The sequence below is a fragment of the Brienomyrus brachyistius genome, chromosome 21, assembly GCF_023856365.1.
Source record: "Brienomyrus brachyistius isolate T26 chromosome 21, BBRACH_0.4, whole genome shotgun sequence".
Lineage (NCBI taxonomy): Eukaryota > Metazoa > Chordata > Actinopteri > Osteoglossiformes > Mormyridae > Brienomyrus > Brienomyrus brachyistius.
In genome coordinates this window covers 4,447,338-4,465,433 of record NC_064553.1, presented here as the reverse complement: position 1 = coordinate 4,465,433, position 18,096 = coordinate 4,447,338, and the positions used below count along the sequence as shown (strand labels likewise).

Genomic DNA, 18,096 nt, shown 5'->3' with positions numbered 1-18,096 from the left:
GGTTAATCAGAGCATTCACTGGCAGAACAGATGAAATACTAACGCTCAGCAAGAATCAGAGTAGCCGCTAGCCTACAAGCAGCACGACTAAAGAGAGCATGTCACTTCACACGGTGTTCTGGGACTAAATCAATTACCCATTTAAAGGCAATTCCAGCCCCCAGAACTGGGTTCACTACTGATTTAGAGCAACTCTCCTGGAAGAAAGCACAGGGCACATCTATCGAATGGTTAGAGTTACAGCAATTTCCACAATGCGCAAAGAACTGTGTTTTAATTTGTGTGTGCGGCGCAAAGGGCTGTGCGGAGACATCAATTTCGCCTTGGAAAAACTGGAAGAATAAGAACAGAATCAACTCTGCAGTACATTTTGGCAAATAATCAGAGGTAATTTACCCGCACTGACACTCGCGTAATCCCATCCGGTCCTGATTTATTTTTAGTATTTTTTTCCATAGACAGGTTACCCCATAAAGAAAATTATAAAACAATGGATTTTATAAAACATTTAACATGTGAAAGAGAAAATGCTCAAAAGCAAAAAGACATCGCTAGTGTTTGTTTTAGTTGCCACCATGTCTGTTACGATTTCCCAGTTTTGGAAAATGAGTGAACAGAAAACCAAATATGCCGAGATCTATAACTCATGCGTCTTCAAAATGGCAATTTAAAATGAGAAGTTTCATTCTGCAGCGATCATTTAAAACTTTCAGCATCACTCCTAAATAATTGTGGGATACACCAGACGATCATAATGACCGATCTGAGGAGACATCCACATGTATATACAGGCACAGAAAAAATATTTACGTCCAAAACATTTGTCAATAGTGAAAAACACGCAGAAACGAAAAGGAAAAAAAAAATACTGAACTTCCAGTAATCAGGAAATAAAACATGCAGAAGTGTTTTTAAAAATAAAAAAAAAACAGCGAAAGAAAGGCAAAGTGAGACATCGCGGGAAATGAAGGCATTTCTCGTTCCTCTGCAACAACTACACTAGTCTCACCTTGAGCCACACGTGAAGGATCTTCCAGCGGGGCAACCGAGGGCACACTCTCCCCGCTCTCCGAAACCGAGCGTTTAGTCCTGCGTGACCGAAGATGGCACGGACAGCCAGCCGCGACGACGCTACGCTCAGATTCCAGACATGGGGGTAGAGTAAATGTCCTTTTGTTCACAGTTTCTAAAGGAGCGATCCCTTCATTCTAAACTGCCTGCTATGCGATTTCAACTCATTGTTGAGGCGAGCTCAAAATTTACACTCACATAGATAAAAAAAAAATGTGCGCTGTGCGCGCGCACACACACACACACACACACACACACACACACACACACACACATACACACACATACTAAGCAGACAGCTCTGGTCCTTATAACAAACCAGGGCAAGTATAACACTTGTGCATTTTGCTTATAGACTTTTAATTAAATAAAACATGGAAATAGATTAGCGTTTTGTTGTTTTTTTTTAACTTAGTGTTTCCCTCCCTCAGTTTCTGGACTTAAGTTACTGGGGGGAGTGGGGGGTCTCCTAAGAGTGTATGCCTTGAACCGTTTGCATATATTCAGGCTTACACAGTTGAAGACCACCCTGAACTGAACTTTTTTTTAGTTACATATAGTATATTTTTTTAATACTATATGTAACTTTTTTAATATTATATGTTCACATAAAATACACAGGCCTCCTCGTCAGCTGAGAATTGCAAACATGCTTCCTATATACCGCACACGTTTTCCTCCCTGGGCAAGGTAACCTGGAAATGACCCCAAATCATTGGTCTCCACTATCTGGCCATGTCAGCATCATCAGCGTTACAGTACCAGACAACCAGTGCGAGTTCATGGGATACAAAGGTCAAACATAAAAAAAGTGACACTTTAGGGATAGTGGTTACAAATGGCAGGGACCGAGAAGTTTGGCGATTAGCAGAGGAGGATAAACACGCCAGCGAGATGCGGCAGGCAGGGCGGGCAGGACGGAGGCTCCAGGGAAGCGGGGACCAGACGTATCCTCACACGCACTCCTCGGCGGACATCAGCAGCGGGTTAATGTACTCGAAGCCCTCGAATTCGGATTGGTCGATCTTCCTGACCACGTCGCTGCGGAACAACAAAACAAGAACTTCGCCTGAAACGGACCCCTGTGGACGCAGTTCCCACCTGGTTGTCATTCGCCAGTATTATAAGATGACTGCGAGAAACCAGAAATGTTCCAGCACTCAAACTCAGTAGCACAGGGTTTCCCAACCCGGTCCTCAGGGACCCACAGAAGGTCCATATTTTCGCTCCCTCCCAGGTGTATAGGAGGCAGCGAAAACATGGACCCTCTGTGGGTCCCTGAGGATCAGACTGGGAAACGCTGCACTTGAATGTGGAGACTGTCCGGCTTTTACTGTCACCAGGTGACTGACTGGTGCCCACGGGAGTGCGGCAAACTCACTCGTCGTCAGGCGTGAGCTGGATCGGCTCGTTGGTGAACTGCGCGTCGAAGTTGTCCAGGCCAAACTCGCCGGAGATGTTGGGCTTGAAAGGGGGGACTACCTGCTTATGCTCCATCTATGTGGCAGTTAGAGAGAGAGGAAGCGGGTGAGGAAGCTGTCAGACCAGGCAGCGACCAGGCAGCGTGTGGGCCTTTCCTAGCGGTGACCCATGTAAATTTAATGTAAATACGAAAAGTAGTAGTGTCAGGCTTTTTAGCTGGATATTTTTACTGGAGCAATTCAGGTTAAGTATTTTTCTCAAGGGTGCCTCAGCGGGGCCTCCTGGGAATTACAGCAGCAGGTTTTAAGTTATATCCATATCTGCAGCGCGGCGCCCGCTGGCCCAGATGCATGCAGCTCCTCTCCCTGCCTAAATAAATGAACTCCATCTGATACAGCAGGCGACTCGTGAGGAGTGGAGCACTGCAGCGGCCATGTTTCCTAGACGCTCCCCCTGCAGGCACTCGGCGGTAATGCAGCCAGTGACATCACATGGTTAGTGTGGGGGGGGGGGGTTGTGGCTGTTAAACCTGATATCACAGACAGACACATGCTGATAAGCACTTTTCCACTGCCCTCCAGGCCAAACAGACAGCGGTCACACTAGACTGTCTAGTCATTTGCGTCACCGAGATCGCAACAAATTCTTTGTTGCTGGGTAGGACTGTCAGATTAGCTTTTACGGTTTGCTTAAGGAGGGGCGGCAGAGTGGCGCAGTGTTTAGCACTGTTGCCTCACACCTCTAGGACCAGGGTTTGAATCTCCCCCCCCCCCAGAATCCAAAAACATGCTGAGGTTAACTGGAGTTATCGAATCGCCTGTAGGTGAGGGACTGGTGTGTCCGTGTGCCCCATCCTGGGTTGTTCCCTGCCTTGCATTCATAGAACTCAGGATAGGTTCTGCGACCCTGAACAGGATAAGCTGCTACAGAAGATGGATGGAGTTTGCTTAAGGACACATTTTATCCAAACAGTCTTCCACAGTTTTCACGTTTTATACAGCCGCTAAACATTTTTAAGCAAGTGGGTCGACGACCCAAGAACAAATTAGGATGAGGTCCCTTTAAACTCCATTCCAGCTTCGCATTTCCAAAAAAGGGCCTGAATGAGCTTTGTAGAATAACCCACAGCAAATCCTAATATCTGCTATCTTATCGTGCTGGTGAAAATGTGAGAGACGTGACTCACCAGCTCCCAGTCCACGTTGCGGAAGAAGGGATGGCCTTGAATGTCAGCAAAGCCAGTCTGGGGATGACAACCAAGGCGTTCCTTGGGCTCCTGCAAGGGGGTGTCGACAGGGGTATCAGTTATCCCAAGTCGCTTCCCGATCCGGATGGAATCGGATGGACTAGTCCGTACCTTGTTCAGGAATCCTTTCAGCACACTGGCCGCCTTGACTGACAAGGACCTGGGGATTCGGATCTGTTTCTCCAGGATTACTGAGAGAGTTCAGAGAAAGTAGTGAGCTATGAGTCGTGGCTTGTGAATTCCAAGGCCTTGGTTGAAGCCCACATGGGATGTAGGAGAACGGCAGCAGCTACACCCAGCAGATATCAAACCCTGCGCTACCATCAATGCTTCCCTAAACTAGATCGTGTAACACATCCTGATCTGAGGGTCTAGAAGACATAATGCAGCACACTGCCCTGCAGTGGAATAGACCTGCCCTGAGCCATACTTCTACAAAAACCGTTTCATTCTTCAACAAGGGACCCAGATTGATGCATTTCGCCTTTGTTCAGCCACAAGTTCCTCACTATCTTCTGCTGCTTCAATTGACTGAATAGCTTCATACACATAAATTTAATGCCATTGCATGGTTTGGGCTTCTCCTTAAGGCGTCCAAATGAAGGATGCGGATCTCCGGATGTGTACCTTGGAAGAGGTAGTCCTCAGTGTTCTGGTCGGGGTTGTCCGAGCTACCCACGATGTCAAACGGCGAACGGCCGGCCATCATCTCGAACATGAGCACCCCCAGCGCCCACCAGTCCACGCTAAAACCTAGGGGGAGGGAAGAAAAAAAAAAAAAAAAAGCCAAAGTCAATATCCCTGCGTTTGCGTGTTAGCGAAGTGTGCAGGAATGTAAACACGCACGAATATCCTACCGTACTCCTCTCCCCGCAGGATCTCGGGGGCGATGTAGTTGGGCGTTCCACAGAAGGTACTGGTCGTGTCTCCGGGCCGCAAGCCTTCCTGCAGCACAAAGCTCCCATCAGCACACAGACCCCTCCCCTGGCGGGCTGCCAAGATTACCCAGAAGCCTGTTCGCCCCGCCTGCCACCGTCATATCAGCGCTCGGGCGAAATGTACTCCGGGCTGGCAGCTAGCCCTTCCGAGGATCCAGAGCCTCTCGTATCGCCTTCCCGCCTGGGAACTGCGCCTGTGTTCCTGACATTTCCCGTTTGACGTCGCCTTCCCCTCTAAAGCTGTTCGAAATGGCACCCAGCGGCAGGAGCGAATAATGTACCCAGTCAGCTGGCCGAGGCGCGGCGCCGACGCACACAGACCTTGCACATGCCGTAATCCGTCAGCTTGATGTGTCCTTCTGACTCCAACAGGACGTTGTCCAGTTTCAAGTCCCTGTAGATGATTCCATGCTCATGAAGGTAGTTTAAGGCCAGGCTGATTTCTGCCGAGTAAAACCTAAAAGATCGAGCATAAGAAACACCCATCTTACCCGGTGCTCGCTCAGGTCAGTAACCGTTTTGTGGAAATTGGCATCTAGCGGTAAAGACATAATTTATCCGTCGGCAAAATGCGATTAAATGTTCAGGGCGTTTGGACACGACAAGTTTATGGCAGGTTTGACGCAGCCTGAACCGGCGCAGGGTCTTAGAGCCCCACTCTCTTCTCAGAACCTCGGGTCTCACCTGGCGTGCTCTTCTGGAAGCTTCCGCTGTCGCTGCATGTGGAACATCAGGTCTCCCCCATTCACGTACTCAATGACAAAGAAGAGTCTGGAGGGAAGGGGGAGGGGGGAGGAATCACAATTCATTCTCTCGACTAAGATATGAGGGTCTATAGTGGTTAGCGAAAGAAGAGAGAGACGAACAGAAGAGAGAAAAACTAAAAAATAAGAATAACTACCAATAACCCAGTAAACAGGCATCGCCTCTCCATTTTATGGTCAAAAACACACCCAGTGGGACATTTTAGCAAAGAAAATGGAATTATTGGCTTGGTAGAAAGGCATTGCAGGAAGGGGCACAAGGTGCATGCGACCAAAGCACAAGTCATGTGACAGAGGTCAAAGTTCTAAGCACTAAGCTTGGGAAAACACTTCAGGCCGAGCTCTAGGCATGTCGTCTAAATCGGCGAGCCCTGCCAAAGGCTGCCTTCATGTGAATTCGCTTCCGGAAAAAGGAGCCAGGAAACACCTGACTGTGATTAAAAAGAGGGGGAAAAAAAATGTTCCGCATAACTGACCGGAGTAATCAGGCGTGGTAATTACATCACAGGCCTGCCAGCGCATTATCAATGTAGTTTTGGGTCGAATATTCACACCAATAACGGCGGGGAACCAGCCACCACCAGCTGTTACATTTGCGCAGCAGATCCTCGGCAAAGGACCACGAGGCTGGTCACCGTTTGGAACGCGGCTGGGATGAGGCTGAACAGACTCCCCGGTGTGTGTGTGTGTGAGGGGGGGGCTCACCTGCTCTCTGTCTGGAAACAGGAGTGCAGCCCCACTAGGAAGGGGTGGTTTGAGGCCTGCTCGAAGACATGCTTCTCTGTTTGCACCCAGTCAATGTCCTGCCGCGGGCCAGGGAGGCGTTACCAAACAAACAGTACATCGCCTCTTTACACAGCACACACATTCCCACTGGATGGCCTGATAAACCAGTCCCGGTATCCTGTGCCCACCTCGTCGTCGTTGACCAGCTCCTTCTTCACCACTTTCATAGCGTAGATGCGGTCCGTCCTTCGGAGCCGGACCAGCAGCACCTTGGCGTAGCTCCCACGCCCAATGACCCGCAGCAGGTCGAAGTCCGCCAGGCCCAGGCTAGACATCCCTTTGCTGGTTTCCCTGCTGCTCATGGCCTGGTCAGGCAGACAGTTTCGGTAAGTTGCTCACAGAAAAACTCATGCCACCAAACCCTATCTTGATCATCCAAACCCTTAGCTTTCACTCAGTCTACCAGAGACATATAGCAGCATATCTGGCATGGAGGCACCTCTTTTCCCACTAATTGCCAGGCTGAGGAGCTTGTCCGCACCAAGCTCTCCCCTCCCGAGCCACGAGCGAGACAGGTGTCGCACAGTGACGACGGATAATTCACGCTCACGGTCTGGCAGGGACGACACTGTCAGACTGACAACGAGTGCCGTCATCAGAGCTATATTTCGGGGGGGGGGGGCAAATTCATTACCTCTTTCTCTTCCCCGTCGTCATTTAGACTCTCGCTTGACAGTTTGTATGGGATCACTAAAAAAAAAAATTAATAAAAAAATCAGAAAATAGAGTAAAACACCATCTATCATACTGGGGCCAGGGGTGACATCACAACCATGAGGTGCCCCATAAGAGGCTGGTGCTGTTACATCTGAAAGAGGTATTCTATTATTAACAATGCTCTGTCTGCTAGCGTTTTGTCCCTCGTCATTATCACCGGGGCGATTAGTCCACATATATAAACGCAAGATCCCGCAGACGCACCTGGCTCCATGGGGTCAGCCGGGGCAGGTGCCTGGCCCATCGATCTGATAATGGGATCCTGCGGACAGAGAGCCGTCGTGAGAAACGGGACAGACAGGCGGCGCAGTGGGGAGGAGGCCGCTAAACCGCGAGGCGCTTCAGAGCGGTAGGGCTCACCCGTACCGGCTGCCTGCCGCACTCCACCGTCACCAGCTTGTGGCACTTCTTGTGGACGAGAAGCTTGCAGTTGATGCACTTGTAACCCTGTCGACCGAGACCCCAGATGCGGTCCGTGCAGATGGCACAGTGCGCCCGCTGTGGGGGTGGGAGGAGAGGAAGTGGTCAGCCGCACTGGGCTCACAGAAACTGATGGCCACGTCACACTTAAAGTGGCCCCCCTCCCTCGCCTTAAAATACCCGTCTTAACCCTGGGCGAATGCATATGTAGCTGTGCGTGTCACGTCAGTCCTGACTATTTGGCATTAAAGAATCCTGCTTTTTGGTGGAAACCAACCAGCCAGTCACCATTGAGGAATGTTTTTTTTTTTTTTTTTTTTTACACCACTTATCATTGGTCACATGATGAAGACATGGCACAGCACAGGGAATCGCACTAAGGTGGCACAAAGGAGATCCCAGTCACCCTGTTGAATCTCTTGGCCTGGAAGGCGTGCCCGTAGGCGTAGTACAGCTTCCGCCAGCGTCGCGCGCCCCGTCTGTAGATCGACTCTGTGAGGGGAGGGTCAAAGGTCATTATCTTTCCGGAGCCGAGAGAGAGTGTCCGACAAAATTGTTAAAATTAAACATTTAAATACATCCTGATGCACCAAATACACTGAAGTGAATGTACACAAAGGAACTGCTGAGAGACTGATCATGAGGAAAAGATGGTGGGGGGGGGGGGGGGGCAGGAGGAGAGGGGGAGGAATGTGGCAGAGGGAGGGATAGTGACAGAATAAGGGAAAGAGGAGGAGGGCTGGAGGGAGGAAGGAAAGGAGGAGGCGGCAGAAAAAGAAAAGCAGAAGGGGGAGGGATAGTGACAGAATAAGGGGAAGATGAAAAAAGACAAGGAGACTCAGGAAGGAAGGAGTGGGGTGAGCAGAGAGCGAGAGAGAAAGTGAGAAAGAGGGGGTATGGATAGAGGCATGCTGGAGGAACGAGGGAATGCTGAGGCAAGGAGACTCCAAAGGAAGAAGTGAGGCAGTGAGAGAGAAGGAGAGGCAGAATGGAGAGAGCCGAGAGGGACCCATACTTACTGTCCTCCCCTGGACAGGGCATGCCAGGCTTCTCAGGAACACAGGGGAACACTGCGGACAGAGGCGGCTGTGTCACTACCCCGACCTCTCAGCACTGTTTCTAACACAAAGCACTACCCAGCACGGCCCGTGAGGCTCCCTTCTTGGCCATTTCCCTCCCCAGCAGCGTGTCTGTGGGGCGCGACGGGTCCGGGTGACGCACCCAGCGAGACAGCCCCGCTAAGACCCCAGTTCCCACAGACCCCGTGACCTTCTCCTGTTCTCCCTTACCACCCCGTTTATTAGCTTGAAAGCACAGATGCAATTCCATCTCCGAAATGCCAAGGGACCTTTTCCGCAGTCTAATCAGCCTCCCAGGCAGCGCTGGCAGGAACAAAGCCACGCCCAGCCCCTTCAACGGCCAATTAAATTACAAAACTGAACAAGGGATGAGGCAGGGAAGGGCATGAACCCCCCCCCCCCCCCCCCCCCCCCCCACAAGAGTCAATGATAGTCAAACCAGGGAGGACAGCAAAAACAAGACGACACGTGTCCCGGAGTCACATGCCAACAAATAAAAAGGTCACCAATAATGAAATGCCAGGATGTAAATGTATTAACTGTAACTGAAGTATTTGCAGCCAATCACATTGTTTGGCGTAGCTTAGCATCCAGAGGACGGCAAGCGGACCTCCCTGAAAATGGCTGAATTTCCCCGCAGACTAAATGCTTAGCAGAACGCAGTTAGAAGCGAGAAGAGCATAGGGGGACGGAAGGCATATTTAAAGGGCCAGAGCTCCATTTCCAGAAATCCTGAAAGGAGCCAGAATGCAGCTCGCATCCGTTCACGCCGTCGCCGGCGAAAATGCCGCCTGGCTTTCAAGGTGCACAACACCTGCCCCTAGACCACTTAGTGCTGGAGGGAACACACTCCTTGTTTAGGGAATGTGCGTACACACACACGCAGAAACACGTGAAACAGAAACCGTGACATGCGTGTAACTGTTCCGCTACACGTACGCACGCCCCCACACGCACCCCGCTGACTTTGCTACTTCCAGCGCTAATTAGCGACAGAGCCACCCGCGACCTTCGACACCCCATCCCCCCCCCCCGCCCCCGCCTCCCACGCGGCACCCAGCCGCGGACACCACATGCTGACCGTGGATGATGAGTTCCGAGTCCTTGTTGAGTTCGTATAGACGCAGCGCCTCCTCCAGTTCCAGCTGTGAGGACACGGTGCAGGGATCGCCTGCAAAAACAACAACAGCCGGCTTAGCTGCAGACAGCACCATCCCATAATGTCATCCTCTCGCCGACACAGGACTCTCAACACAGGGGCCATTTAACAAAAACCCTGCATATACCATGCCCGTCTTTCAGCTGACCCGCATAATAATGTTATCCCTCTGCTCATTTCCTACAACCTCCCCCCGTATCTGGAGTAAACCTGCAGGGGGCGACCTTCAGGTCACAAGTCCAGCTTGCTGGGTGCTTCGTTAACCACTCTTGTGACCCAGAGCTAAACCGCAGATAGAATTCCTTTCCACTGTGTCAAGTGGAATATGAAGGGACACCTCCGAGCAATTCATCACGGAAGAGGAACACCCAGGGACTTAGCAGCAGACGCTGGGAAGAGGAGACAGACCCCAGAACAGGCTGGCTGGCCCTGGGAGATCTTCACTTTCATCGAGGGCTTTATACTGAGGAATGCTACTGAGGTTCAGCAGCCTGATGGCTCTGAAGTCCAACCGTGACTTCCTGCGACGGCACACAAGACGCGGCATGGAAGGTCTTGTTCAATTTCAACGCACCTTCCTCGTCGATCCACTTCATGGTGAAGAGCTGGTCATTGTCCATGCAGCACATTTCTCGTACTTCGCCGTACAGCATGTCGTAGGAGATGCTGGGCTCAAAGTAGGTGATCATGATGTCCCTGCAGAGAGGAGAGGAAACGTGAGTAGTTAGACCAGACGAAATGCCAAAAAGTGCCAGTCTGGGCGGCATTCACCAGGGCAGCAGACGGCATTGTGCCCAAGGAACCAGGCTAGAGTCCAGTAAAGTGTTTAGTAACAGGAATAGATTAGAAAACAATACCAGTCAAACTCAGAGCCCACAGGCAGAGTGCCGTGACTGAGAGGGAGGTGCCATGAGATTGGTAGGTCATGTGAGCTGGTCGGCATTTAGCTCTGATCCTTTTTCGCCCTAATGGTTTGAACTTCCTCATTCAGGTCTGGCAGAGTCTCAAAGGCCTGTAAACAGAGCTCAGCGATTTCCCCGGCACCACCGGCACGCCTCTCTCCAACGCCAGGTCCGCTGGGGACACTTCCCCACACGGTAAACACTGCTATCGCGGACACAACCTCGCAATCGATAGCTTGTCTGCTTTGGTTAGGACTTCGACTCGGCCTCGTTCCCGCAGCCTCAGTCTCAGAGCCGCTTAAACCGCTGACGTGAAACTTGACCAGAACAAATTGTCCTCTTCGCCGAAGCGCAACAAACCAAATATCTGAAGTAAAGTATTCCGATAATAAAACCTTGTGTAATCCTGTATGACAGCGAGGTGGTCTTCCAAAACAGTGCCCCTCAACCCTGACATCCCAGACAGTCCACATGTTTGCCGTTTCCCAGCTCCCTCATTACCAGGTATTTGGTGTACCCGATTAGCTGGCAGGGAACAAAACTGTGGAGTGTCTCAGGGTTCCCAAGCACTGGGCTGAGAAATACTGTTCCAAAACAGGACTGGACCAGGACAACAACCAAAGGCAGCAGCAGACCAGAGAAAACCCTAAACGCTGACCTATATATACCCTGTGAGCTACACAAGTGGCCTGCGGTGGTGAAGCATTAATACCGATGCGCTTAGGTGTCCGTGCCACTCGGTAAATACACCAGCAAAACGCTACACGGTACAGAGTTCTGGAGGTTGCATTTGTCTTCCCACCCTGCGATATATTCAAATGCGGAATCACACTATTAAAAAACATTTAACAGAGTATCCATTTATGGAATCCTGATTAAATTTTTGCTGCTCCAAACTTCCTGCAGACAGTCACTTTTAATTCATTTTCCTTTCTAAAGTTAGTGCTTATATTATTATTTTTTTTAAGTTTTTTTAAGCCTTATAAAGTATAAATACACTTATTGGAGGGAAGTGAATCTGGTGATTTGTAGACCTGTTGCTATGATGCGATGGGTGGGTTATTTAATGCTAGACATAAATAGCGCTTCATTTTCAATCAGCAACACAGGTATGCCTGGGATGTATGTTTTCTTAGCTCAAACCAACGCTACCAAGTGGACCAATCACAATTCTTGCGGTCTGTGTCACCACAAGGTGTAGTTAGGGTTGTAAAATTCTGAGAATTTTCCCCATTAATTGCCATACAAACGCTCCTCTGCTTACGAACTTTCAACTTTCAGACACATGAACGAACGAAGAGGACTACGGCAGATCCCTGGTAGTTCCTTCAGTAGCTCACAAAGGTTTACAGAATTAGATATAGTAACATATATAGTAACTGCTTGAGGTGAAACATGCGTCGCGATTCATTAATGATGAATGAACATGAGATCAGTATGTAACTAAGACTTAGTTTGTGGTTAATTACTATATAACTAATAGTATGATACTATATTATTTGTGCCCTGCCAAGTAAAGTGTTACCTAGTGTGTTTATGTAATACATGATATTCACAGAAATGCACCATTTGTGGTTCATTTTCACATTGGGGTTCAGCATCAGGTTGTGCAGAAGGTATCAGACTTATGGTGCTGTGTCTGTCAATGTCAGCGCTGTCCCCAGTTTGCACTGACGCCGAATTACAACTTACGAACATTTCAAGTTACAAACTGCCGTTTGGAACGCAACTCGTTCGTAAGTAGAGGAGCGTCTGCATTCCCATTAATTCTCACGGAAAGTATCCAACTTGGAATATTTCGAAAATTCTCCATCTTAACTTCCCATGGAATGGGATTGTTTCCGCAAATTTTCCACCTCTTAGTAACTCAACATGCATTTACATTTCTGGTGAGGTGCATGTCAGGCTATGGTGTAGGCTACAGTGCAGAATCCATGGCTTCTTATTGGCAGTGAGTCGATGCAGAACCATAAATCAGCCTTAACGCCAACTGGTTTGCTGATGTCTGGTGCCCACAGGCTCCTATACACAGTGGCCAACAATGCCAATATGAAGGAAAACATCTGCCTGGCTGGGGAGCCCACAGAATGGAGACAGAAGGTCATAATGCAAAAGCAACACCTTGAGGCAGATTCCATATGCTTTGTTGCCTACAATAGCTGGTTTCCCCCCTCCACCCAACATTGAGCCCATTTTGTAGCTTCCCACAATATCAAAGGAACACATAATCAAGACAGTCAGACAGGCCTAAGAGTTAAAGCAGGCCAAGCCTCGAGAATGAGCTTGGAATCTCATTCACCTTCTGCCACAAAAAAACAGGCAAATGAGAAACTTCAGACGATCATGGCTGGACCGGTGCCCATCTGAGCTACGAACTGAAAACCTTCCGTTCTCATTAATCATTGACCGGCATAAAATTCCCTCCCTGGCACCTCATACCAGTGTCTGGAAACCACAGGCAGGGAGAAGGGTCTACGGTTGCAATTTGTTACCCTGGGACGCCACGCAACAATTACCCTTCACTCTACTGCAAGGGTAAATGTGAAGTGAGAAAAGTATGTATCCGTAAGCTAAATAAGCCCATCCAGAAAATCTAGCTGATCTGCATTTTAAATTCATTCATGGTGAACAGGGTGCACAAAATGCCACTGCAAAGCCAGCGGTCATGCGTGGAGCCCTAACATTGTTCACGTGCCACACCACAAATGTCACAGCGATGACCCCACATGCGTATGACTCGCACATCCTTTTGAGCCAACCGACGGGTATGACATTATCTCTCCTTGGCAGTCTGGGCACCTCTGTCAGCTTTGGGCCCTACAGGTAAAACGGAGCTAAACGGATGAAGGATTAAGGCTGGCGGACCGGAAACCAATCGCAGCGGGACATAACGGAAGGGAGGGGTTTCCTATCTGTGAGCAAACAAGCAGGATTGTGCGAGAGAGCAGAACTGATAAAGGTGTGTGTGTGTGTGTGTGTGTGTGTGTGTGTGTGTGTGTGTGTGTGTGTGTGTGTGTGTGTGTGTGTGTGTGTGTGTGTGTGTGTGTGTGTGTGTGTGTGTGTGTGTGTGTGTGTGTGTGTGTGTGTGTTCGTGTGTTCAAAACCCTCCCACCCCTGCCAATTCGGCACACCACAATGCCACCTGGGTCTGGTGAAGCCTGCAAGGATTAATGCGCCAGCAGAAATGCACGATTCCCAGTGCAACACAGATTCATCCATGCACCATAATCTGACAGCAGGTTTTCCCCCTACTTAAACCACTAATAACCTCCACAATAAGAGAGAAGTCTAAATGAGTTCAATTAGGTGAATAATTACTTAATTCATGCCCTTAAGTACTCAGCTGAACAAAAACTGCCCAGTGAGGCCTAGGGCTGTCTGAATACAAGACAAATAAATTTACAGATGCGGTCAAGTGCGAATAATAATATTTTATCAACGTGTTCAGAAAAGTGAGCTGATCTGGAAATGCATGGATGCCCTTCCTTGCGACTGACCCTGTCAGCACATCTATCTAAACTAAGCCCTGTCTCTCTGCATGCTCTCCAGGTACTGATGGCACAATGCTGACAAACACACTGTCATCCCTTCCCCCGCAGAATCAGGCCTATGAGCGTTCATAGACAGCAAAGTACTTAAACTCTTGCCTTCCCTCCATATTCTTCTGATTCAACCTAGAGCTGGGCGGTATGACCAAAAATTTCTCACAGTTTATCACATTTTACAGGACACGTTTATGTTTGACGTTTTTGTACTGTTCCCACATTAACTACATTATTTTATTACTAGCCATTGGCCCATGTCCGCTACGTTAACGATAACATATGGCTAACGTGTTTGTTGGCTAACTGCATATAGATAAACGGCTCATGTTAAGGTGTGCGCCAGCCAGGTTAACATTTTTGATAAGTGTTTAATAGTTCAGTGTTGCTGACCTCGCAAAATTTCTCAAAAAGCCTAGGATGTCGGTCTTTAAGATGCTTCGCCAAGTTTAACGTGATACTTGACTTTGTCGCCACAACTTCGTAGCACTGTTTGCATCAAGGCTTACCGACATCCTTAGCCTTTCCATGCTCGTCTGCAAAATACTTTCAAAAGACGTTTTTTTTCTTTTTAAACTAAAGCAGCTTGCGAAGTGCCTTCAACTGCAGCATATGCCATGTTCGGCCAACTCGGTGTGTGTGCTAATCAGCGCGAATACGGTCAGCAGCTATTGAGAGGAGGGGAGGGGCTGAGCTAGTGCGTGCGTGAAGTGTGGCGAATGTTGGTATGAATAATGGTGAAAACGAGAATCTAATCAGATACTAATTTTTACTATCGATTAGTATCCGAGAATCGATTCTTTGACAACCCCAGAGTCTCATTTTCGACTCCAGCGTCAGCTATGTCTTCCGTTTCTGATCTTTCGCGGTACATTTTCAGCGGTGCAGCAGTGAAAAAGGTCTCCACTTAAAGAGTTTCCAGCTGCGCCACTTTCCGAACGTTGTGTGGGCTATTTAAACCAGTACTGCATTATAAGGAAAATTCATATCATAACAATAATAAAAAACGCTTTTCGGTATGAACCGGTATACCGCCCAGCATTAATTCAGCCCTCATGAGGATAAGCTGAAGAACCTCTCAAACAACAACAAAAAAAAAGATCAATATGCTCCATTTTTACAATTTACTTAGCCAGAAAGCTAAATATCTTACTGTAGCTCAAGGCCTTATGGGACCTGAACCAGCAACCTTCATATTATTACAGGGGAAAGGGAAGGTGATTAGTTGTCACTGACGACACACCACAGCACACGCTGCACAACAACAAAGTGTGTTCTATGCATTTTACCCATATGTCACATCGTGAGATAACAGAGGGGAGCTAATTCAACAGTATCTTGTTCAGGGTACCTCAGTGACACTTTGCTAGTCGGGGATTCGAACCAGCAACCATTCGATTACAAGTGCCACTTGTAATCGAAACCACTAAACCACTAGGCCACTACTGTCACTGAAGCAACATCATTAACCATGACGCTCCCTGAGACTGCACTGGTACAGGGATAATGCAGTACATTAAGGAGTAGATCCAAATCCTTCCAGTATTGCCAAAAAGAACACATTACAATGGGTATTTGGGTCAGCAGGAGAGTGGTATCACGCCTTAATACATCCTCTGGAGCAGCACATCCATAATAGAGGAAGCTGTGGTCATCTCACACAACACAATGGGTGTCACGTCTTCGTCAACATTCACATAGCTAGCCATGGGTGAGAGAGGGTAAAACAAAACCACTAAGAGCCTTATGAGAAACTTAAGCCAGGAGCCATCCATCTCAAAGAAAGCCGGCCAGACACCAGAATGCGGAGGCTGCGCTGGGTATCACAGACCCTGGCCGGCACATCCCCCACGGCGCGCATCGCCAGGCCTGCTCGGACCTGCCAGTCAGGCAGAGGTACAGCCACTCACCTTCATGTCTGACATCAAAGGACAATGTTAAGGAAGAAAGCAAACCCTGTCATGCACAGAACTCATTCTGAAACATATTCCAGGCTAAACACTATTCTGTTATAAACAAAACGGGGACATAAAATTAGGTTGTATAGATATATTCCCCCCCAAGAGACATTCCTACATAGCTTGCATTCTTGAGAGGTTATTTCAGAAATTGCTCACATGTTCTGCCTGGGAGGGGGGGGGGGTGAAACACGGGGACATCCGAGTCAACATCCGTACCTGCATGACTCGTTTTTCAAGTCGCCCAGAGCTGCGACACGAAACCAGGCCAATGGACATTTTAAGGAAAGGAATATGGGCGTTACTGCGGCGGGAAGGGAACACGCGTCTCCAAGTTAATACCATAAAACTAATAAAACTGTACGTGAAACTAAGAGCTCAGTGCCGGTGTCCCGCGCTTACTTCCAAGTCTGAGGGCGTGTTTCTTTCTTCCAGAACCAAACCCGGCGCTCCATATTCAGGATCAGATACTTAGGCCCATAACAATGACATCGTAAAGGGGATAACAGTGATACCACCCTAACTGTATCTCACCACTTTTACAACAACAACGGTCAGTTAAAAGGGGGAAAAACGACAATACTACCGCTCAGCAAAGGATGACAGACACCATCAACCACCGGTACCAGCTAAAAGCCGGTAAAACACCTACCCACATACCATATGTAATTTGTGTTCTATATTAACAGCGGCCCATGGCCCTAGTTACCTAAACGGGAAGATAAACCAAATTATCTCCAGCAAAAGCCCATCTGGATGCTAATCTTCAGAGAGACGGCAAAAGATGAAACCAGACGAATAACCCGGTACTAAACACAGGCATTAAATCCACGACATGAAAACGAACACAGTCCAGCTATAGCTAACTGGAGTCAACCAGCTTAATCTCCAGCAAAAGGGGGTAGTTTCACCTGCAACTCATCCTGCTTGGTTGTTAACCAGCTCACCTTAAGCCAGGAGCCATTCATCGTGGTGCCTTGAAGCCGTTAACTAGCTAAATGATAACGAAGGGATAAAGCCCATTCCTCATACAGTAATGTTTACACAAACAGGTTTTATAAGAATACCAGTCTAGGAGGGAAACGGTTTCCCACTCACCCCTTGTAGTAAGCTTTTACCCGGACTTGGTGAGGATTTTCGCCGGGGTGGGACATGGTGCTGTCCCGCAACGTAGGCATCATAAGATTTGGGACGCGGAGATCCAGCCAGTTACCTTCAGCAGTCCCCTTTCCGTATCGGACTGGCTACAAACGCTGAAGTACTAAACTTCAAAAACTCGGGATTTTTGTACTATGTTTTCCAAAGTTTACTGACAACCCCTCGCAGGCGTACGTAACTTTCGGTTCCTAAGCGATCTAAACACTCCCTACTGCGGAGGCCCCACAACAGGCTGTTCTATCAGTGGTATCTGTAGGGGGAGGACGTACGCTGCGTGCATTAACCATCAAACAGCAAACTCGCCAAATACATACATTCCGACCTAGAGCATTGTTTTAAATATTTAAAATAACTACGCGAAACGCTCGCTCCCATCAGAATACGGATTAAAATAAATGTAAAAATGCGGCCGCGTACAAAATACCCCTATATTAGCATTGTGCATGGGCTCGCCTACATTCCGATTATACCAATACAAACAATGTATTTGTCTTAATTCAAATTAAATCGAGAATGCCCCACTTTCTGATCGTTTCTTTATTCCCCCGGACAAGTTAAAATTACTGTTAAAATCACCATCTTCAAAAATGTATATAGTATGTAAACTGCAATTGAATACGAGAGCCTATTGTTTGGCTGACACGCCAAATAACTATGGAGTAACGATTCAATAAGGATTCCATCTATTGGCTGTAAAATACAATGCAAACGCCAATCAGAGTTTCAAGCGAGCTGTATTGAAAAAAATGCGAACAGCAGTTCACTTTCTTGTAGTTCTGGGTATTGGAGTTTTAAGGCGCAGCAGTGGGACCTTATGAATTAAAAAGGATTGCAACACGAGTCCCCCATTCGCAAAATGAAATGTCGGAGACAGACCTGGGAAGCATTCAGTTACTAAAATAATTTTTGTGCTGGTTCTTCACGTGCGTAAGGT

At 48.3% G+C, this 18,096-nt stretch overlaps 1 protein-coding gene across 3 annotated transcripts; it reads right to left on the bottom strand.

Annotated features, from left to right (window-relative positions):
• Positions 1–413: 413 nt before the first annotated feature.
• prkci (protein kinase C, iota) lies at positions 414–17,823 on the bottom strand. Of its 3 annotated transcripts, none has more exons than XM_048989933.1 (18): positions 17,103–17,823; positions 10,177–10,298; positions 9,525–9,614; positions 8,384–8,434; positions 7,771–7,856; positions 7,305–7,442; positions 7,149–7,206; positions 6,862–6,917; positions 6,356–6,532; positions 6,147–6,244; positions 5,362–5,448; positions 4,999–5,134; positions 4,597–4,684; positions 4,367–4,492; positions 3,851–3,930; positions 3,680–3,769; positions 2,453–2,568; positions 414–2,112 (listed from the first exon to the last, which is right to left on the bottom strand). In XM_048989933.1, the coding sequence occupies exons 1-18, from the start codon at positions 17,183–17,185 to the stop codon at positions 2,025–2,027; spliced, it is 1,770 nt and encodes a 589-aa protein (XP_048845890.1). In that variant the 5' UTR covers positions 17,186–17,823; the 3' UTR covers positions 414–2,024. The 3 variants fall into 3 exon arrangements, with proteins under 3 accessions (XP_048845890.1, XP_048845889.1, XP_048845891.1); XM_048989932.1 differs by lacking the exon at positions 17,103–17,823 and adding an exon at positions 10,460–11,134; XM_048989934.1 differs by lacking the exon at positions 17,103–17,823 and adding an exon at positions 10,460–11,133 and having other exon boundaries at positions 7,311–7,442.
• Between the last annotated feature and the right edge of the window lie 273 nt (positions 17,824–18,096).

Excerpts from the sequence above, each read along its gene's own strand:
- prkci (XM_048989932.1), bottom strand. The coding sequence starts at position 10,545 with ATGCCGACCAGCTCACATGACCTACCAATCTCATGGCACCTCCCTCTC. Across the intron at positions 5,449-6,146 it reads TGTTTCCAGACAGAGAGCAG|ACTCTTCTTTGTCATTGAGT; the intron begins GTGAGCCCCCCC and ends CCTTCCCTCCAG. Across the intron at positions 5,135-5,361 it reads CTTCCAGAAGAGCACGCCAG|GTTTTACTCGGCAGAAATCA; the intron begins GTGAGACCCGAG and ends TCGATCTTTTAG.